This window comes from Dermacentor variabilis, chromosome 4, assembly GCF_050947875.1.
Source record: "Dermacentor variabilis isolate Ectoservices chromosome 4, ASM5094787v1, whole genome shotgun sequence".
NCBI classification, from domain to species: domain Eukaryota; kingdom Metazoa; phylum Arthropoda; class Arachnida; order Ixodida; family Ixodidae; genus Dermacentor; species Dermacentor variabilis.
In genome coordinates this window covers 44,580,903-44,603,504 of record NC_134571.1, presented here as the reverse complement: position 1 = coordinate 44,603,504, position 22,602 = coordinate 44,580,903, and the positions used below count along the sequence as shown (strand labels likewise).

The following is a 22,602-nucleotide window of genomic DNA, read 5'->3' as shown; positions in this document are numbered from 1 at the left end:
GGAGGCAGCCATGCTTTATGCAGGGTGTCAGGGGCAGCAATATGATGAAAGGCGAGGCACAAATGGCACAGCATGGACAAGTGTGGCCATCTAGTGCCAGCAATCTCAACAAGATGCAATAGGACGAGTATAGTCACCATAGGTTCACTGTGTGACAATTTTTTGTTTATGAGGACTATAGTCGTCATTGGTTATATTGGTACAAAATTTTATGGCGACTATACTCGTCAATGAGAGGTAAAGGGTTGTCTTATAAGTGTTCATTATGAAACTGCAGCATCCACAACAAACGAGACGCAAAGCAAACACTCAAGCGCTAACTTGCAACTGTGCATAAGTGAGCCAACTGTGTTACTAACTGACAAGGAATTTGCCTTTTTGAATGCCACGTGAGTTTTTAAAATGTGTACAAGCACTGTGTTTTTTATACATACTGTATGTACACGATTGTAAGTCGACTCGAGTGTAAGTCGACCCCCCATATCGCATGTGACACGGAAAAAAAAAAAAAAGAAAAGCATACCCGAATGCACATTCGATAACGAAAATTTATTAGTAGCTGACATGGTCACTGGACTACTCGTCTTCACTTGTGCCATCGTCCTCACTGCTATGGTCCCACAGCACGTCGTTGTCCAGTGAAATTCCACATTTGGCGAATGACTGCACCACAACATCTTGTGGAACAGCAGCCCACGCCGAATGCACCCAACCACATGCAGTTGTCAGGGAGGCTCTTTTGACAGGTCTGGCTGGCGTAAGTTTGCAGTCTTCTGCTGCCAGCCACTCATACTTACGGTGGAGCAGGTCCTTAAAAGGCGAAGATCCGGGTTTGTTTCATGACCATGTCACACTTCACTGGCAGGGACCGATCACGCATTTCAGCGCCGTTGCCGCAAGCTTAGCCTACAGCTCTGGAAAGCATGTTCAGACTTCGGCCCAAGGGAAATTCTTCACTTGCCTTCACAGGTGAAAATTTTTCTTTGTGCTGCATTCGCCACTATCACGCCACCCGTTCAGAAACATCGAACTTACGGCCCGCTGCGCAGTGATTTGTTTCTTCAACGTAAAGGATGGCAGCCCTCTTGAATGCTGCTGTGAACGAGCACCGAATGTTTAGTGGGCCTGGAGCACTCGTGACGACTGAGGAAGCATGCTAGTAGCATGTAGCCGGCACTCAAGTCGTACTCTTCAAACTAAGAGCTACAGGGACAGAGAAACACGTGAGCGGTGTCTGCTCTTCCATGAACTATCGATACTCCCCGCAAGTGCCACCGTTCTGAGGGTGCCGCCGCGAATGGAACAACGGCACTTCCATCAACTACCCCTCCCCCCATGAGTGTTGTGTGCACTGTAAAACTCAAAAATGTTGAAAAACCCTTCCGAAAAGCGAATGAACGTGCGGGATAGTGAAAACCTACGGGTAGGGCCATAGAGCAAACATAAAATTGTAACTATGTTGTAGCTCCCCTGATATCTCGTTGGTCTCGCTTTTTTGGCGGTGCCATGTTTTAGTTTCGATTGTAAGTCAACCCCCCCACTTCAGATTTAAAAATTAAAATAGGTCGACTTACAGTTGTGTAAATAGTGTGTGTGTGTGTTATTCTATATTCTCTTGCGCATGCTCACTTTAGTTATCCTGGGTATACAGTAGAAGCTTGTTGATACGCTCCCTTTACACACGTTTTCCCGGCGCAAAGGTTCGCAATCAAGAGCACAGAAAATGACCCAATAGAGTTACGCTCGTTTTGGACCGGATCATATTGTTCCTGGAAAACACGATTTTCTGCCACCAACGTTCAGCACGTCGCCAAACTGCGATCGTGTGATACGTTTTCCGGCCACTAGATCTCATGCAAACAAGAAAATGCTTGAGGCACGCATGATCGAGAACAATGCAGTAAAACCTCGTTAATTTGAAGTCATTGGGACCGAAAAAAAATCTTCGAATTAAGCAAGTTTTCAAATTAACCAAACACTCAAAAAAATGCAACCCAGGAAAGAATTTCGCTGCAAGAATGCGCTACCTTTATTCGGAGATTTTTGGATTACTTACAGTAATCAGAGATGCTCGCTTGCCGCGTCCTGTAGTTCGAGGCTCCAAGGGTTATGTTTTCTAGTTGGCCAACTATATGCAGCATTTGAGAATTTCCACCGTGGCACTCAGCAAAACTGTGGATAACGTTCAGCAATCCGATAACTTCCCTGAGAGCGGATGCTCGGGAGGGCTCGTTAGCGTTGTCGTCATCGCCGTCATCGCACCGTGGTCGCATCAGCGGTAGCTTCACTCTCCAAGTCTGAGTAGCACGTTTGTTGATCATTTTCAAAGTTCAGATACTCGGCGAAGCCGATTGCACTGGATTCGCTATCCTCTGCCCAGAGTGCATTGATGCGGTCACAATACTTGGCTCCTTCTTCATCAGGTGCACATGAATAGTCAGCATCAGCATCGACGGTGCTTTCCTTTGAGAAGCCAGCATGCTCAAAACACCGCATGATCAAAGTGAGTTCCACTTGCTTCCATGCATACACAATAAGACATATGTCCTTGAGGAGGTCCATGGAGTACTCCTTGCCATTGTCGTAGCAAAGGAGCATGCGCTTGAGCAGGTGGTGGCGGTAAATCTTCCTTGTGGGGTGAATGACGCCTTGGTCCATTGGCTGCGAGATCAACGTGGTGTTCTGAGGAAGAAATACCATCCTGATAGCTTTCAGGTGTGGGATGTCACCATGCGCCGGGTAATTAACAACAACAAAGAGTACATTCCTGCCTGTGGCCGCGAAGTTGCGGTCTAGCTCCCGAACGTAATCTTCAAATATTGCGCCTGTGACCCAGGCTTTCTTGTTGTGCCGGTAGGTAAGCTCATCCTTTGGCGGCAGCCGTGCATATTTAAAGCAGCTAGGCTTTCCACTCTTTCCAACTACGAGTAGCGGCAGGTGGTGTTTACCGTACATGTTCGTGCTGAACAGAGCGGTAGTTATTTCCTTGCCCTGCTTTCGACCCTTGATCGCAGTGTCCTTCGCTGCAAACGTTTTTGTGGGCAGCATCTTAAAAAAGGGCTGACTCGTCAAAGTTGTACACATCGTCTGCACTGTACTCGCTAATGGTGGATCCACACGATGGACTAAATCCATATTTTCCACGACGGACGACGTATCCCGTGACTACGCGTCACGAATTCATGCCTCTGCGCGTCGTCTGTGACCCCCTTGGACGGAAAATGCCGAGCTATTTTTCGCATCCGGATTCTGGGGTTTGAATGCTGCAGATTTAGCCTAGCATGCTCTTCAGTCTGGCAACAAGCGTGCCTTTGGGATCTTTCTGAAACAGCTTCGTCACTATTGACACCATTCATGCTTGTTTGCGCGCGTGACTCGCACAAGAGCAACTGCAATGAACTTGAGCGACGAGGCAAGTTTCTTCTTGTATCTCGTGGAGCAGTTCCCAGCGTTGTGGGACATGACTTTCACCGATTACGCCGATTACGCGGACACGACAGTGAAAGAGACAATTTGGCAGCAACTGAAGAAACTGCTCTCTTGTCACTCGAAGCAGCCTCCGGTATTCTTCAATGTCTCTGACCAACAGCTCTCGGTACAAGTGGTTTTGCGTACCGAGGTGCTTGTTGGCGATATAGCCCTTTTGCCAACAAGACCTTTTTCGATGAAACAAGTACTCATCATCTAATTCGGACAAAACAAATTTGGCCAACCGTCGTTTCCTTTCGATCTCCATCTTCATTCAGAGTGAAAAAAAAGTATGACAAAGTCTTTATTACACCAATGGCGCCATCTAGAGTGAGTAGAAACGAGCAAACATTTGTAACTTACGGCCACTGAGATCTGCCTGGGCCGCCGCAACATCTTCGAGGTCATGTTCAGCCAATACAGCCACTCTAAGTCTACACGCCGAGAATCTGAGTATGGCTTTTGGAAACGGTGCCCACTCATCACGAATACTTTGCTGTCGAAGCCTTTTGGACACAAATTTAAACCAAATACAAACCTCAGTTTGAAAGTTAAGGCCACACAGTGGACGACGACTTGACAGGTTCGAGGCGGATGGCAGTCGCTTCGGGCGGTGCCGTCATCTTTATTTTTCCGGCACGGTTTGCTCATTCCGCCCGTCATCTGGATGCGCTTCGCAGCCTGACGGGCGGCGGAATAGGCATCCGTGGAACAGATTTTGGCAGAGCCGTCGGTCGTGTGGATCCATCATAAGCAAGGGAGCCAGCGTGTGTGTTTCTTCCAGTCATCGTCGACGCTCTCGTTTCCACTGCTGCTCTCGCCACAGACGGCTACAAAGGTAAAATTATTGCGCTCTTAAAACGACTGAGCCATCCATTGCTACACTTGGACTCTTCGTGCCCAAGTTGTAGAGCCAAGTCGTAGGCCTTCTCCCGCAGTATCGTTTCATTGATGGGAAGGTGGGCTGCGTTTGCTTTCTGCAGCCAGCGAAGTAAAGGTGATTCCACATCTTGGTACGTGGGAGCCCCCTACTCGCGGCCGCTTCGTAGAATATGTCTTGCTGTAGGCCTCCAGTATGTTGGACTTAATCTTCAATTTTGTGGACGTCAAGAGGGGCACGCTGTGCCTTTCAGCCAACTCGGTCTTGGAACACGTGTTCTTACCCGCTTCATGGATCAAGCAGAACTTCTGCTGCAGTCTTATACTTTGGCATCTTCCTTCACTGGCACTTCTGCACAGTTCAGGAAAAAAAAGAAGAAGAACAACACACTAGCTGCAACACCCCTAACCACCGCGCACAAAGAAACGGCGCAGACCAGCATTGAACGCACACACGTCTCCGCAGGTGTAGAGAGAGAATGGGCAAACGGCAGCCAGGGGCAGTGGCACGGAAAATGCGCTGAGGCTGCGACCGCTGCGAGTGGGGGACGAGAGCACGTGACAAAAACCAGTATGCCTGTTGCATTGCAGGAAGCACGTCTTCTCTGCAGGCACGCGTTTTGGCTGTGTGCGGGGCGTAACGTAGACCGATTTTTGTGCTAGCAGTACTATGGATTGGGCGCTTCATCTATAAATAATCGCAATTGCTATGTGGTGTTGCCTTGAAATGGGGATCGGGAATCGCCGCATAGCACCCCAAATCTTCGTATTAACCGGGTTGGCCTAGGCGGCCGGTTCTAATTATCTGGTCAAATTTACATTGGAAAATACGGGACTGCAGAAAACCTTCAAATTATCCGGGATGTCGAATTAACCGAGTTCGAATTAACGAGGTTTTACTAAATATACCTGCCCGCCACGGCAGCTTCGCTGCAATACTCGCCTGCCTGTGTCATTTGAAAATGGCGGCGCGCACTCAGTTTCTTATTTCCGTACCAGCAAATCTTCTCCGGGGTAGTCGCACACGGTATTCACAGCTATTACTGGCAATTCTGTTGTGATAAGCATCTTTCCCTACCTGTTTCACAGCGCCTGGTGGCGTTGGAAGTGTAGCGCAGGTAGTAACCAAAACACGCCGCCGTTTCCTGCTGCAGACTGCCATCATATACATTTTCCGGTCGCTACATCTACCCATGTGAACAAGAAAAGGTGCAAGGCACCCACTATCGTGAACAGTATATAGCCACCTATCTCACGTGAAGACAACTGCACGCACAGTTTCTTTCTCCAGTAGCAAATCTCCACCCGGGTCGTTGCATGCCCTATTCACAGCTATCACCGCCAAACCTATTATGATAAGCATCTCCACCTATATGTTTGAAAGTGCGTGGTGCATAGTGCCATTGGTGGCATACTGGATCCCGCGTCGCCCACCAGCTCGACTTCGTTTCGGTTTCCTGTAGCCCTCTTAAAACACCATGTGAACCACACCACGTAACAGGAAAACAACAAAACACATCTCAGGCTGCCGAAGCACCACTAGGCGCGTGTCGGCATCTCATGCCACAATGATCCGTGCGATGCTTCGCATTACATAGATGTCAACAATAGTTGTGTCTGTCAAAATGTTTTAGTTACTTCAGATTGTACGTTTTCCCCGTTAGTATGTTTCTTCGTCCTTTTCTTTTTCCAGAACGTATGAACGCAGTTCTACTGTATATATATGTGTAACTTCCTTTCCAAAAATAAACTGAGTTGCAAGTCAGTGCTTGTGTGTTGCCTTTGCTTTGTGTCTCGTTTGTTGTGCGTAATGAATAGCTACCAACTCAACCAACTTTCAGTACTTATAAGTGTGGTGCTACATAGGCACTTTGAAAGTCTGAACTGTTTGCTGTTATTTGCTGTCTGCTAAATAGACACCTGCATTGGCTACCAAGTCAATTTGTTGGCAAGTTGACAAAGCAGTGAAAAAATTTTCTTCAAGATTTCACGAATCAGCATGGCAGCAGTTTTGGTAGGCTGGCAGGGTTCCCTAAGGCCATACTGTTAAACCCTGGGCTAGATAGAAATTAAACTTTAGCTGTGATTTAGTTGAGTTTCTTACGGCTGAAGTGGGTACTGTCAGTGCAGAATTTTTCAGACTCCCTAGGTACCCCAGAAATGTAAAAAAAAATTTTAAAAAATGGATTGTCTGGGAAAAATGAATGCATGCTTTTTACTGCCCCTCAGCTCTCAAATCACCACAGGCATGTCTGAAATAGCTGTGAAAGCCTGCCGGTACACGTATTAGGCATATTGGTGCTTGTATTGCAATAGATGATGGCGGCTGCAAGTGTGTATAATTAAAGAAGAATAACTAACATAGTGTCTCGTGACCAGTATGTCAGAACATAACAAAAACAGAAACGGTGGGGGGGGGCAAATAAATAAATAAATAAATAAATAAATAAATATATATATATATATATATATATATATATATATATATATATATATATATATATATATATATATATATATATATAATATGTATATTTTTGTCCCGAACGAGAACGTAGCCGAAACATTATATTTATAATTTCGTTTCCTAGCAAAACTTAAACATTTTTGATCACTTTTCGATTCAAAGGGAAAGTCTGCAATCTGAAACAGCCGATCTCGGGCAGCGTTAGAACTAGCGTGTATCTCAGGGGTCCACATAGGTGCGTATCTCAAGCAGGTAAAGTGCAAGTGATAGCCTGTCGAGCGCTCCACTCATTCTGCTCATTGCAAAACCCAGGGATTGTACGCTGAAGAGCTTATTGTTTCGTTTTCTATGGCTGCAACGCTTTGTTACTGAAGTTTTACCGTTCGTTTATGTTTGTTGAAGTTTGTTTTATCGGAACAGCGGTCTCATTTCGCCGAGTAGACTATAAAGTTCTGCTTCTGATATCACACTCAGTGCCTTAAGTCAAGGCACTGAGCATGATCGCAGAATCCATAATTCACTTATTGACAAAAATAAACACCATGCTTTAATGCTACAGCATTAAGGGTCCCGTGTCGCAGAAAATCTAGCGTTGGCATTGATGGCGGCGACATTGTCTTTATGACAAAAATCATCCCTATCCACGAAGGCCTTCCGCATTGCTCATAGGCATTACTGATCTAATTGAATTTCTCAAAATCCATCAGAAATTTCATATAGTATGACTTACATGCTACCTCCAGACATGATAGCATCAGATTGTAATTTGAATAAACGAGAAAACATAATTTCCATAAACCCCTTTTCCAGCTGCCGTTTGACGTTTGTCTTAATAGGAGTGATGCGCCCCAGAAAGCTCACCTTTGTACATAGTGTTCACCACCAGCATTTTCAGGAAAACATTACGGTTACATAAGCTGCAGTTGCCAGGAAGCATGAGAAGCAGTCAGGGTTCTTTGAATGCTATTGTGTTACACCCTTAAAGGCAAAATTTAAGTGTCCTCTAAATTTTTTATTGTTACATTGCTTTGAAAATTTTTGCATGCGAACGAAGATCGTTATGAACCATTATGGATCATTATTTTTTTTTGTTCCGGAGCAGAACTGGAACGGAATGTTTTTCAGTGGAACGAAACTAAAACCAGAACGAAAAACATTTTGTTCCGACTGCCTGCTCGTGACAGTGGCGCCTTTCCAGTCATGGTATGCTTCACCACACTACACTATGCTTTACCGCTTAACACAACTGTATTACAGAGAAGCTGACTCTTGGAATCCATCATTATGCTATGCCTGACCCTTGCCGTGCTTTGAAGCTGTTCGCAAGGATGGGAAAGGTGGAGTTGGTACCATTGCTGACAGCGACGAATTCTTTCAATTAAGGTAGTGAATGTCAAAGATAGGCCTAGCGTTGCCGCGGCTACCAGTGGATCAGCAAAGAAGAGCGTTAGTTCGACACTGCAAGATAATGAAAATGGTGGCAGTGGTGGCTTCAATTCACGGCGTTTTAAACCTGCAGTCAGGGCAAAACGTCGGGAAAGCCGGGACTGTGAAGACCTTCAATGTATGTAATTTCACACATCCTTATACATTGGCTCTATGGGATATATGGCAGTGCTGCGCAGGCATCCAAATTATCAGGCATGTCTGAAACATTGTGTGTCTGGAAATGTGGTGTTGGCTGTATTTCTGTTCAAACATACTTGCTTTAGTTCAAACTTTTTTTTGCAACTTCACTTTTACAATTCGTTTCTGCACCTCTGCTCTTCTTTTCAAAATTTTTATGTGTAGCTGTGGGAGACGCACTCTGGCAATGAGCTACAAGCATTGGCTGGCCACAGAAAGGCTGTCAACTACTGCACCTTCAGCCCTGATGGCCGTGTGCTTGCATCAGCTTCTTCTGACCACCAAGTATTTCTGTGGAATGTTTGCGAAAGCTTCCAGGCAACTCCAGGTAAGGTTCTGCAATATATGTGTATCTTATAATTAGCTCTCCTCATGTTCCTAGTCAACAGATTTCCCTGTTTTGTAAACGGCAAGCTGCAAATTAGTCAGTCGGCTGGTTGTGTAGGGGTTGCATTATAAGCAGAAGAGTACAGTAGTTAGTAGTGGCAGTATCTTCATTTCTTTCTTGCATACACACAAAAAAAGGGACAGAAGCAAAAGGCATGTTATTAAGGCAAAAGGCATTAGTGCAGGCACACTACATATAACTTAAGTTGCTGTAGTTGCGAATATCCGGACTGTAAGCAGTACTAAGCTACAATTAAAGCACACTTTTCAAAGTATGTACAGTTGCAGGACATATAGACAAAGCACCCACGTGTATCTGACAATCGAAGCGTTCAACAAGAGTTTTGTATCCTTTTAAATTTGCAAACATTGAAAGGTTAATGCATTGGTGGAACAGCTGTACCATTCGTGCCAAACTGCGCAGAGAGTGGGCCTTTGCGTTATCCTGTGTGAAAACGGCATTTTAGCGAGAAATTGCGCCTTACCTGTGGCAAAGCAAGCATACAAGCGAAACTCTTTTTCCGTTGATGCTTCGCAGCTATCAAAACTTATATCAAGACCAACAGCACTCTACCATCATCATCATAGAAGAGAGCAGAGGCCCCTCGGAGTCATCCGGTTCGTTAGTCCCGCATTTTTCTTGGCGGATGTACAGTAAACCCTCGTTAACACGAACTCGCATATCTCGAAATATCGGTTAAGTTGAAAGTTTTCCACGCCGCACCTTCCCCACCCATAGGTGTTATGTATTCGCGCCCATTTATCTCGAAGCATTTTTCGGGCGTAATACGGATATCTCGAAATTTCGACCAGGACGGCTGAAGGCAAAGGCCGTTACCAAAAGGTGATACAGGCTCCGAGCGAGCGCTTGGTTCCTACTAAAGTGCCGAACGCGGTCACGATCTAAGGGCGAATACATAATTCCCGCGGATGCAGCCGTTTTCCGTCAGCCACGTCAAGTAACCTTGGAAGCAGTCACGTGGTGTGCGCCGCTTGCGCGAGGGGGCTCATGGGTTTTATTGGGTAGTCGCGCCACCGCATTTCGCACGTGCGAACGTTATTGTGCGTGTGTGATTCTGTTAGTTCTTTGTTTCGTCGTGCTGTGCGCACGACGCATTGACTGCGATTTTTTTTTGTGTGTGTGGTGTGTGGTCAAAGGACGACAACGATGTCCCGCCTCAAGCAGTGTAAGTCTCTGACGCTGGAGAAAAAAGTCGCGTTAATCAAGGAAGTGGAGAAAGCGGGAAGATCCAAAACAAGCATCGCCAAAGAATTCGGCATCCCCTTGTCGACGCTTTCTACAGTTTTAAAAAATTGGCCGAAGGTCTTCGATGGCTTCGAGCAAAGTTTTTCCAGCGAGCGGAAGCGGATTCGGGCCTCGAAATTCCCAGACGTCGAAGCTGCACTCATGCTGTGGCTCCGGAATGTCAGGGCAGCCAACCTTCCCGTGACAACCCAAATTATGATGGAGAAGGCAGACGCTCTGGCGTTGCAGATGGGCCACACAGACTTCAGTTGCAGCAATGGCTGGTTTGAACGATTTAAAAAAAGAAATAACGTGGCCTCGAAGCCTATCCACGGCGAAAGCGGCACTGTTAATGAAGGGGCTGCAGACACCTGGCGCAACCACCGCCTCGCTGAGCTGCAAAAGGCTTACGCGGACAAGGACATTTTCAACCTCGATGAAGCAGCACTGTTCTATAAGATGCTGCCTAGCCGCACATACACGCCGAAGGGAGAAGCGTGCTCAGGCGCTAAGCAGCGCAAAGACTGAGTGACGATACTGTTCGGAGCCAACTCCACCGGCGATGAAAAACTGCCGCAGCTTGTTATCGGTAAGTCGCTCAATCCAAGGTGCATCCGAAATGCATGGCTCCCGAGAGATGCGACTTACCGCGCCAATAAAACGGCCTGGATGACTGCAGCACTCTTTGAAGAGTATGTACGTGCTCTTGACCGAAAAAAGGCAAGGGACGGCCGGAAAGTGTTGTTTGTTGTGGACAATTGCCCCGGCCACGGAAAAATCAACAACTTGGAGGCAGTCACGCTAGAGTTCCTGCCTGCTAATATGACAGTGGTAAGAAGTACGAAATAGATTTACTGGGTGCAGTCCACCTGATCGCCGAAGCCTGTCGTCAAGTGCGTCCATTGACGATTGCCAGTTTCGCGCACGCAGGATTTTCGCGCGCCGAGAAATCGCTCGAGCCAGACACTGACGAGTTCAGTGATTGCGATGAACTTTGCGACGTAGTCCTCAAAGCTGCCAGCTGCGCCAGCGATGCCGAAGACGGCGAAATCACTTTTGAAGAGTACGCGCTCTACGAGTCGGACGTGCCCGTTACCGGAATGTTGTCCGATGTCGACATTGTTGAAATGGCAGTGAACGACGGTGATCACGCTGACGAAGAACCACCTAGAGAAGTGCCGACAACTGCAGAAACAAGGAACTTGCTACGTTTGCTCCGCAAGAAAGTTGAATGCAGCGGCGGCGAACAGCGGCTCATGTGGTGCGTTCAGCAGCTCGAAGATGCTTTTCTCGAGCCGAATGCCAACGCCAAGCAAGCAAGCATCACCCAGTTCTTTCCAAAACAATAAAATTCAGTTTTTCCTGGGAATTCTGCATTTACTGCAAAAGCTCCCCTCGTGCTGTGGAGCCTTTGTTAGCAGTGCAGTTAGTCACTGGCTCTTTAAGTGACCCGGTCACTGAAATTTTTGGCATTTTGCTTAACTCGAAACTCTGCTTATCTCGAAATTTTTCCTGGATTTTACAACTTCGAGTTAACGAGGGTTTACTGCACAATGCATTGCCGCTCTACCGTCTTGCAAGCGCTTTATTTCGGTGTTCATTGAACCCGCGTGGTACCGTGGAGTTTGATGAAAGAGGATATCACATTCTAGGATTAAACGTTAGCTTTTTAGGTGTTTGTGTGCTAACGGGGTTTTGTAAAAGAGCCTCTGTTATCTGAATCACATGTGGGGAATAGAATGATATTAACGAGCACATGTCGGCTTCCGCATGTCTGATTTAGTGAACAGATTATGATTTATGATACAGTTGAAACCTGCAATAACAAAATCCCGCAGCTACGAAATATTTTCGTATCCCCGGCGAATGCCCATAGGATTCAATGCATTTCGTACCTTTCGACAACGAAATGTCACTGTACTACAATCCCGCATCAACAAAATTTGCCGGAACATAGCCCCGCATATTAGCTACTCGTGCAAGGTTAACAGGTTTCAAAATGTGCTCAAGTGCGATTACTTTGCACTAAAATTGCGTAAAATACCACCACATTACACTTGCTTGGGCATCGACATTTTTGTTTGCAAAAACAACCAAGCACGGGAAGCGATCGCGCCGGAAACACGTCATGGCCACCATCTCGTTTATTGATTGCCCGTTTGAAGTGACAACATGTTGCTACTGGCATGTGAAGACAGTTTTTGCACATCTAGTGCAGTGCGTAATGTGCGCCTTGGAGGAAAAAATGCAGCACAAGCAAGGAAATTTGCGTCCCACCGATGTGGAATTGTTTATGGCGCTTGAGATGGCAGTTGCAGCATGGAGTGCCACGCATCGGGCTGTGATTAAGCGATCGTCCAGAAATACGCATTCCTTGCTTCAAAAACGCTGGTTTTGGTGCTGCCCAACAGGCAGTGTGTGCGGATTTAGGAGATAGCTTAAGGTATACGAGATAAGGTATACAAGATAACTTTCGCACTTGGCACCAGACGTGTTGGTGCCTACAGGTGACAGCGTGTGCTTCTCGCATAGATATGGGCATACTTCTCGCATGGATATGGGCCAGGTTGTTAATTTTGGCATTACTTATAAGCACTCAGCGTGAACACGGGAAGGCCATTGAGAAAGAAAACAGAAAAAGAGGACCATGTGAGTATTCGTCGCTGGCTTAAATGTGTGGTACAGTGACATTTTGTATGTATTCTTGAACTTATTTCTTATGACCAGGTATTGCGACGATTTTCGCAACGTCATTTCGCATTTGCGTCTTAGCTATCAGTGCGCCCCGAACTTCGTGACCCATAGGGGTAGCCTTTACAATGGCTATGGTGTTGCACTGCTGAGCTTGAGATTGCAGGCTTGCTTGCGGCTGCGGCGGTCACACATTAATGAGGGAGTAGCCCAAACCCCATGAGAACAATTTTGTGCGCAATGGCTACGAGCGACGGCTTTGAGTGCCGAAATGGGCCGTCACTTGAACAGATAGCTTGTTCTTGTCGCTCGATCGCTCGGTTCTTAGCCTGGAACTGTTATGAGCGACTAGTCAATTAAGTAAAAGTGGGGACCAGATGTGCATCCGTCAAGTACTACTGATTGTCATACGGAATAAGCAAAGGACTAAATTGTGATACATGCAAGGATTAGAACCTACTGCAAGACCTTCAGAAATATTTTATGCTGCTGTTTACACTAAAACACATCAACGTAAATTAATAAAGCACGCATCACACCAGTTTCGGCGCGTATTTTCTGCCCTCATACCAGCAACACTGGGAAGACGTCACTCAAAGTCATCGCTCGAGTAGAGTGCAACCTTTAGGCGGCAAGCGAATGCGACAGCCATCTCCATCGTGTCACTTGTCACTGTCGCGTGCAAGATCGGCTTGCATGGGGTTTATACTTGATGCAAGAACGCTTTTAATGCAAAAATTGCAAAGGTGCAAAAATAAAATTTGTTTGCACTACTTTTTTATGTTGTGCCGTGCTTTATTGAATCAAATGAGAGAAAGTGAGAACCTATGACGCTGTTTATTGCTTTTGACAGCTGCAGATTTACGAGGACAGAGGTTGAATGTGTTACATTGCGAGAGCTGCCACTTTGATGGGTGCTGTATTTGTTGACTCAAAACTATTGTCTCTAGTTTGGGTTGCTCCGCTATGTCAACGAAATAGCATAGCCGATGCAAATGCAAAACCCTCTTCGCATCTCATGCATGCGCAGTTTCACTGGTGCTATTTCTTTGTTCAAAAACTCCCTAATGCCTATGCTCACTGCCATTGCACTTGAGTGTATTGCATGATGCCATGTTCAACGCAAGCGCACATTGTCGATCAGTCTTGCATTGAGCCTTTGCTCACAAGACGTGACTGTCGCACTGCTTTGCATCCTCAGTTCATAAACCTGCATTTGTTTCGGTCTGTCTGTGGTACTTTTGCGCCATATCGGAAAGTTGATGAACCTGGCCACAGCGCCCATTGTGCATCGCGGTGTGAATAAGCGTCGCATCCTTTTATGACCGCACTCTCAAGGTAAGCCTTGCACAAACCTATTTCCACAACATATCGACTATATCAGTTCAAATTTGCATGGTATATGGTAAGCATACGTGCGTCTGACCCTGTGCCAAAAGTGCTTGCTGCTGCACCATATTGGCTTTTTGCCTGCGCCAGGACATGTGCCGAAAGGTGAAATGTCTGTTCCATCACTGTTAACGCTTGCACTTCAGGGTCAGCTTTTCCAGGCACAGCTAGGTGTGGCCTGGGTTCAATTGCGGACGAAGCCACGGTTGCTATTGATGCAATCATGGATGGCTACTACGCAGTTATGAAGACACATGACTGATGTGCGTACTGAGTCAAAACGAAACCACTGTTTGCCGCCATCACTGCAGGTGAAACCGTGGCCGCTATCGATGCGATCACGAATGGCGATTACGCAGTCATAAAAGCACGCGGCCGACGGGCGCACTCAGTCGAAGCAAAACTACTGTTTGCCACAACTGCCGCGGACGAAACCGCAGCCGCTATCGACGTGATCATGCATGGCAACTACGCAATCATGAAGGCACGCGGCAAATGCAGTGCTCTGCGCGGTGGAATAAAGGCTTTAAACACACAAATAGACACAAAGCGTTCGTACATTGCTGTCATTCACGTGAGATTTTGACCTGTGACTATGGCGATCCAGACTAGCGCTGTGCTAATGCAATTTCTGCTCTTTTGCGGCGTACATTTGCGACACTCTAGCGCTCGCCAAGCTACAAGAGTTGTTCGAATTAACCGATGTGTGGCCAGATACGTCCAAATTAACAAGAGTTTCATTGCATTAGATAATGCATACTCCTGCCGGAACTTAACGATTCTGAATTATCTGGTTTTCCAAATTAACGAAGTTTTACTGCATTTCATTAAAAAACCTTGGGAACGTGAAGTATGTACACTCGGACCTTGTAACGAAACAGGATATGACAATGAATAATATAACGAAGTAAATGCAGTTGCCCTCGAATTCCTCCAAGGTATCCATGCATCCTTGATTTAAGGAAGAAATATTGTCTTGCGAATGAATATAATGAACTATATTTGTCTTTGAAGCAAAAAAATGCCCTACCATCACATGCCAGATATACCACTTTCCACAGGGTTCAGCACTCGTTTGGCGTGGCAGTTCAAAACTCTTGCATCCTTTTGTCGAATATTCTGCCAAGCAACACTGGTCTTTATTCCCACCACACTCAAGCAGCAGCTCACCGTCTTCCTCTATGCGCACTGCCATTGGCCTTTTCTCTCTCATTGCAGCGCGCAGCTGGGTGAGGCTGGAGCATGGCCGAAACGTGGCCTCCGAAATTACTCAGGCGCAATCTCGGAGGCTACACATAGCTGCGCCCCACCTGCACCAATCTGTGCTGTGCTCAGCAGTGGAGAGATAAGTGCAATGGTGAACAGTGCTTGCATGCAGCGCGCAATGAGGGCTTGTTGCAGGTAGGTGTGGTCACCGAAACCACGTCGGCTGGCCAAACTAAGTGAAGCCTACAGGCCTCCTAAATCACACAGTGTGACCCATGTGAGAGTGGCTTATCAGCCTGGATTAGCCGTAGTCAGTGCACCATATTGAGTGCCACGTGCTGCTCTACCATGATGGATTTCATTCACTTTGCATTTACAAGCTGTTATCTTCAGCCGTGCCACTGTTAAACTGTTAAACTGGATTCATGGCAATAGGGAAGAGCCAAGTGGAAAGGGGAGGAGAAAGACCATCACATTGGAACAGAAGGCAGCTATCATGAAGGCTGTCTTAAAAGGAGTCATGCGAAGCCAAATATTTTACTGTAGTGGTAAAACAGCTGCGGAAATTGTGCAAAGGGCCTTTGCACTGTCCTGGTTTAAAGAAAGCATGAGAACGAAAGCCGCCTTTCATTGATGATGCCTCGGCAGCAAATCTAAAACCAAAGCCTCGAGCCTGCTGCTGTTATCACCATGAATATCCTGCAAGCCGCTGTTGCTGTGGGACTGTCCGCTCGAGGCACTTGGCATGTATTCATGGGCTTTCACGCTTGGAAAAACACTCTTATGTAGCACATATTGAGTAACAGAAAGCTGTACTGGGAGTTTCTCATGTTGCTCTACAATTTTCTCATTGACACTTTTCATCTAGAAGTTGATTAATTAAGACTGATTAACGAATTAGGTGGAATGTAAAAATAATCGAAGTATCTTCAAGCGATGGCAAATAACATTACCTTGGTTCTGTCCAACTACGTAGCATTTGCATATTTTAAAAGTTTGGCTGAAGTTAAGTGAAACACCCTGCATAGCCTGCTTCGCTCTTTTGGACTTTCACCTTGAGTATCCTCAAGTCCATCACTTGACCTTGAATCTTAAATTATGTGGAAATCCTTGCTTTGTATCTTTCAGCATCTCCCTTGAGTGCATCATCCAAAGCCGGCCGGCTGAATGGGCGCCGGAGCTCTCGCTGCACTAAATCTGCCTCTGTGACACATGATGCTGCTGTTCTTTGCTGTACGTTCTCACTTGATGGCAAGCTGCTGGCTTCTGGGGATGCACATGGGTTCGTCAAGGTAACTTGCTTTGTCATTTTGCAATTATAGAGTCTGATAAAGAAAGGACACAGTAAACTGTAGTGGGAACACCAATGGAAAACAAAGTTCACTTTCCTAAGCTTCACCTAACACTGCCGTAATTAACACCGTAACCGCAAACCAACCCATTCACCTTGCAATTTTATCGAGCGAATGTTCCCCCATGCCCAACAACGACGCCTAAGTCGTTTTCGAGTGTGGTCCCACCACTGGAAGTGCATCCAAATGATCTTGTTTGCCTGTAGCCCGCGCTGGTGCTGGTCTCCAGAGTTCACTAGAAAGCTTTTCGTGGGACAGTCCAGCGAAGCCCAACAAGTGCACGGTTGGTCCATGCGCCTACGTCCCGCAGGTGTAGAGGAAGCGAGTATAGTACAGTAAAACCTCGTTAAACTGTACCTGCTTAAACAGCAGTTCCGTTTTAAAAGTAGTCAAATCCCCGACTCAGCGGCCATTGACCATAATGTGTTTTGTATCCGCATAAACCGTACCAGCCTATTGTGTACGTATCAGTTAACACTTAGTGTTTCTACTTTTCGTCACGCAAACACGGTGGTGCTTCGTCTCCATAGAGCGGCTCGGCAGAATAACAAACCTCAGTGATCTGAACAACGGCCTCCAAGTGCCCTGTACATTTGTGCCTGACGCCAAATCAACATCAACATCATTTCGGCGCCGTCCCAGAGAGCATTGTGGCGTCGTGTAAGCGAGGACTCGCATCATGCCGAAGCTTGGATAAAAAAAGACGCCGAGTGCTCAGCATAGAAGAAAAATTAGACATTGTTCGTGCTGTTGAACGTGACACGAAGAAGTCTGTGCTGGCATGCGGCATGGGTCTACTGTTGACTACAGTGTGTGGCATTTGCAAAGCGAAGAAGTTGCTCGGCAGTACTGCTGCGACACTTAGAGATGTCAGCTGCGGTGTTCGACTTTTCGCCATCGTTGCCTCTATTTTGCCCAAGTGTCGCCTAGCGACAGTGATAAGGATGACACGGAAAGCGATAGCATGGGCGATTCAGGCCCAAAAGTGGCAGAAGCTGCGGGTTACATCAGCCTCATGAATGCAATCGTCGGAACTAGAACAGCACCCCGCAATGAAAAGGTGCCCCGCGACTTCTGCAACGCTACCGCGCCTGTGCACGGAGAATCTGCAACGCTAACGAGGAATCTGCAATGCGAGTGTTTGCCGAGAAGAGGTGGCTGGTTGAAAAACTGGCTTGCAGCTTCAGTAAGTTTGAGGCCTCTGTCGTCGCTGCTAAGGCTGCCGCGGCATCAAACGAAAATAACTTTTGTCGCGCGAAGTAAATAAATACTGCATGTTTATTCCCCTTTAATCGAACTCTCTCTTCTGTTTTTGGCAGGTAAGTGGGCGATCTCATGCAATTTCGGTTAAGCAGTACTACCGTTTAGACTCGCATCGGAACACTCACACCACAGCATCTGCATAACTAACTACGGCATCAACTCCTCCCATCACGTGCATGTCACTTGCAAACTTGGAAGCAGTGGCATCTCGAGAAGCAGTTTTTCAGTGCTGTTATTGAGATATCTTCATGCAAAAGCGCAATTCCTTTTTAGATGCCAGCAGTAGAGCCAGCAGTGCACAAAATCCATTTAAAAACTTTTGCTCAGTGTTGTAGTTCAATATACAGTAGAACCTCGATGATATTTACGTAATACGATTGGATCGTTGCCGCGTGAGACGCCGACATATGTCGAGCTGATGGTGCTCTGGCGGGTGTTTTGTTTTCCTCTTGTGTGGTGTTTTAAGAGGGCAATGGGAAACTGAGACAAAATTGAGCTGGTGGGTAATGCCAGATGCCACCAAAGCGAAACGTTATGCCCTTATCGCGCTGCCTGCAGCAGGGAACGGCGGCACATTTGGATTATCACCTACTAAAAGTGTGCAGTACGCTACCAATGGCACACGCACCATGCGCTGTAAAACAGATAGGTGAAGATGCTTATCGCAGTAGTTCTTGCGGTGATAGCTGTGAATGCAGCATGCAACCACCCAGGCGGAGATTTGCTGGTACTGAAATTAGAAACTCACTGCGTGCTGCTGTTTTCGCGTGAGACGGGTGGGTGAGTATTGCGGTGATGCTGCCACAATGAGGAGCTATATACCGTTCTCAATCGCTCATGCCTTGCCCATTTGCTTGTTTACATGGGATCTGGCATCTGGCAGCCGGAAAACTTATCGTTCATGCGATCTCAGTTTGGCGACGTACTGAACGTTGGTGCTAAAAAATCGTGTATTCCAGGAACGTATGAACCGGTAGAAAATGAGCAAAACTTTTTGGGTCATTTTTTATGTTCTCGATTGCGAACGTTGACCCCAGGAAAACGTACGTAAGAGGAACACATCAACAAGGTTTTGCTGTACTCTACATACCCGAATCCAATGTGCACCGTCTTTACTAGAAAATGAGTCCAAAAATGACCTGCACATTATAATCGGATAGGAAACTAGAACCGAGTTCACTGCATCAGCAACAGACTACCATCAGAGCCGTCAGACCTAGTGTCACTGCTGTCACGATGTGCCAACAGAGCATGATTTAGTTAAGGCTGCTGTTGGTTCATCTTGTCCTGATCTACGTTATTGAGTGGTATTTTCGGCCAATAATTTTCTGAAATACAGTCAAATCTCGACAATTTGAACCCTAAGGGGCCTGAAAATTAGTTCAAGTTAAAAGTTCTAATTAAAAGAATGACTTACTTTTAAAGTATTCGTGCACCATAGCACGATATGGTGTGAGTCGTGAAATATCGCAGCGTGCAAGCACGGGGCGAGTGAGGACCACGAAACTGCCCACGCCAGCCAATACTCACTTCCTGATAACGGCAGAAAACAGCGGGCTAAGCTGGTGCCGAGCCGGCGGGGCTGGCGGTGCCGGTGTAGGGGCACGCACGCGCGGAGACCTTCAAAAAGGAGGGAGGTTACGAAGGAGTTGAGAGGAAGGGCGAGGGGAGCGTAGTCATGAGGAAAGGCGGGAGGGAAGCAGATTTGCTTTCCTGCCAGCTTGCTGGATGGTGCTAATTACCTCTGCCACCTACTGCAATCAAAGCAGCGGAGTTGCCGAGGCCAGACTGGGCCTCCGTTGCTGCTTCCCTCTGCGTGGTCATGTGTTTTTTCCTTCATCTGCTGGCAGATCGGCGCTGTGTTTACGTTCGTCCTGCATTCTTAATGTGAGTCATATGACCTACTTATCAAGATGATGAAGTTGTTGCTGCTGATCATAATCATGTTGGTGTGCTCCCTTCTGTTGCGGCGTTACTGCATTCAAAAGACAAGGAGAATCAGGTAATAGGTGTCATCTTTGCGGCCTTGTATTCAGGGTCTTTCTTGTCATACAGAATCGGATAGGGCGCACTGTCTCCAACAGCCTTTCCATCAGGACATCTCGGTTTAGATGCGTCATTGTAAAAAAAACAAGCGTAAACGCGACCGTGATCATGATCAGAGAGCAAACAGGCATAGCCGATATTCTAATCGACATTAAGAGAAAGAAATGGAACTGGGCAGGTCATGTAATGTGTAGGTTAGATAACTGGTGGACTGTTAGGGTTACAGAATGGGTGCCAAGAGAAGGGAAATGCAGTCAAGGACAGCAAAAGACTAGGGGTGATGAAATCAAGAAATTCGCAGGTGGAAGTTGGAATTGGTTGGCGCAGCACAGGGGCTAATTGGAGATCAGAGTTAGAGGTCTTCGTCCTGCATTGGACTTAAAATAAGTTGTTGATGTTGATGATGATGATGATGATGATGATGAGGAACGAGACCAACCAAGCCAACCAAAACAAGCGCGAGTGAGAGCTGACGCGGGCAGACGATAGTGTGAAACAAGTGGTCCAGCTGAACCAGACGCGAGTGTGAATAGAGCGGTCAGGTGGGTCTGCATGGTACTAGTTTCCTGTGCGTACATCACTGTAGGGGCCACTCTTATTGGTCTCCTCCACTCGCGGCTCACTTGCCGCTGCGGCAAGCCGTGAAAAATCGGCCCAGGACCGATCCTTATCGCAGCACGCGTTTTACTACTAGTGTGGCTGAGGCATTACGGCGCGATGCAGAAACGGCGACCTTGCCATTTGAGAGAAGGTAAAGTTTCCACCACTGTTCTTTTTTTTCTTTTTCTCTTGTGTGGCATTGAGTGGTCTATGGCAAGGTCAGAGCAATTCTGGTTGGAGGCGCCGCCGCGTGATTCGGCGTGCTGCTGAGAGCATTGTCGGACGGCAGTATGTTCGAATCAACCATCGCAAATGCTTGCGCGTTTGAATTACCGGGCGTTTTTGCCCTCATTACCAGGCGTTTTGCTTTTGCCTGTTGGAATACACATAACTTTGATGGAATCACAGCGTAAGTTCGAAGAAACCGGCAGTTTAAATTAAGCATGTTCGAATTAACGAGCTTTGACTGTATAATGAAATTTCACTGCCGCCACCACCTCTTTGAAGCTGCTTGAGCTAAAAAAAAAAAAGTGTTGGCTGACACCGAGATGCAGGTGTCCCTCATACAAACCAAACTAAAGTCTTTAAAGCAGTGAAACCCAACACTCAGATATTGTGTACGGGCTGAGAGTATGTCAGGACAGTTGAGGTTGACTTCCCAGCTGCTGAGAGAGAATCTTAATTGTGACAAAGTTCAGGCCTCATACCGATGAGCTTGCTATCAGTTGATAGAAATAGCTCATATTTGAAAATTTTTACTTCTGTATGCATCTCCTTTTCATGCGTATTTGAAGGTGTTTGACTCGATTCAGAATGGGTTTTGCCATTCTTTCCACTGTGCATTTTACTATCACCTTCTTTCTGTTTTCTTTTTGAATAAAATAGATATTACTCCTTACTATTGAAACTGGATTAAATAATTTTTTGTTTCAACATGCTTACTAGAGAGCGACAGTATCGGGCAACATGGTGTCAGCCCATCTTGACATAAAACAAAGTTCTGGCTCATTCAGGGAATTTTGCAAAGGTGCTCAGCGAAAGCCTGGAAAACTCAGGGAATTTGCAAATGTCAGCTTGGTAGACACCCTGCTGGTGCAGTGTGTACATTCGTGGGTTGGGGTCCCCTGTCATTGGGAATGCACAAAGAAAAGTTAGCGATTTTCAGGTTGTTTGAAACTTGTGATAAAGTTTTATTGAATGCACTGGTCTCATCATCTGCATGGAACAACTTCTTCAAAGAAGTTTGCTGTCTAAATGAGTTTGTTCTAATGGGGGCATACTTAGAAACTTATGCTGTTAAGTAAGAGAAACAAGCTGTGCAATCTTGAACACAGAATAGGTAACTTAGAACACTTGCATCAAATTGTACCTTTCTGCCTTTCAGATCCACCGTATCTTCAAAGGTGAGCTTGGGGAAGAGATTATGCAGGCGATCCCACAACAGGAGAAGGCCATCCGCAGCTGCTCATTCACAAGTGACTCTCGTCGCCTTGTGTTGGCCCTGAACTCCCAGTATGTAGTGATATGGAAGGTGCCATCTGATACTCGCACAGGTGAGCTGAGCCAGGCTGTTTGTATGGTGCCTTCAGATTCACCTGTAAGGGTGTACAGGTAGTGAAATTTTCAGATCAAATAGGGAACATTATATTAAAGGGATAGTAAAGAGGAACATTAGGTTAAGCTGTATTGGTGAATGAATTACTCTTCTGGAATACCATGAATAGTATCAATCAGTCTTACTTTGAGTGGCAATCTAGGAAAAAGGCAAGAACAAGTGACTACAGTAAAAGCTCGTTAATTTGACACCCGTTAATTAGGAAATTAGGATAATACGGACGGCTCTATTGGTCCCAGCCAAAGTGCATGTTAGTCTATGGGACCAAACCTTCGTTAATTCGTCAGATTTTGGCCCCGCACCGCTCAATTCGGACAAATGCTGATGGCTGCCGCTACGCGAAAGTGTGGTAAAGCAGCGCTGGCAC

General features: G+C 46.4%; 1 protein-coding gene across 3 annotated transcripts in view; it reads left to right on the top strand.

Moving 5' to 3' along the window:
- LOC142579037 (apoptotic protease-activating factor 1-like) overlaps nt 1-22,602 on the top strand; it is a 129,754-nt gene that overhangs the window by 63,222 nt on the left and 43,930 nt on the right. For all 3 annotated transcript variants that reach the window (XM_075688843.1, XM_075688840.1, XM_075688842.1), the window contains 3 exons: nt 8,606-8,768; nt 16,488-16,651; nt 22,005-22,173. In XM_075688843.1, coding sequence (XP_075544958.1) covers nt 8,606-8,768; nt 16,488-16,651; nt 22,005-22,173 — 496 coding nt within the window. The remainder of the gene's footprint in view (nt 1-8,605; nt 8,769-16,487; nt 16,652-22,004; nt 22,174-22,602) is intronic.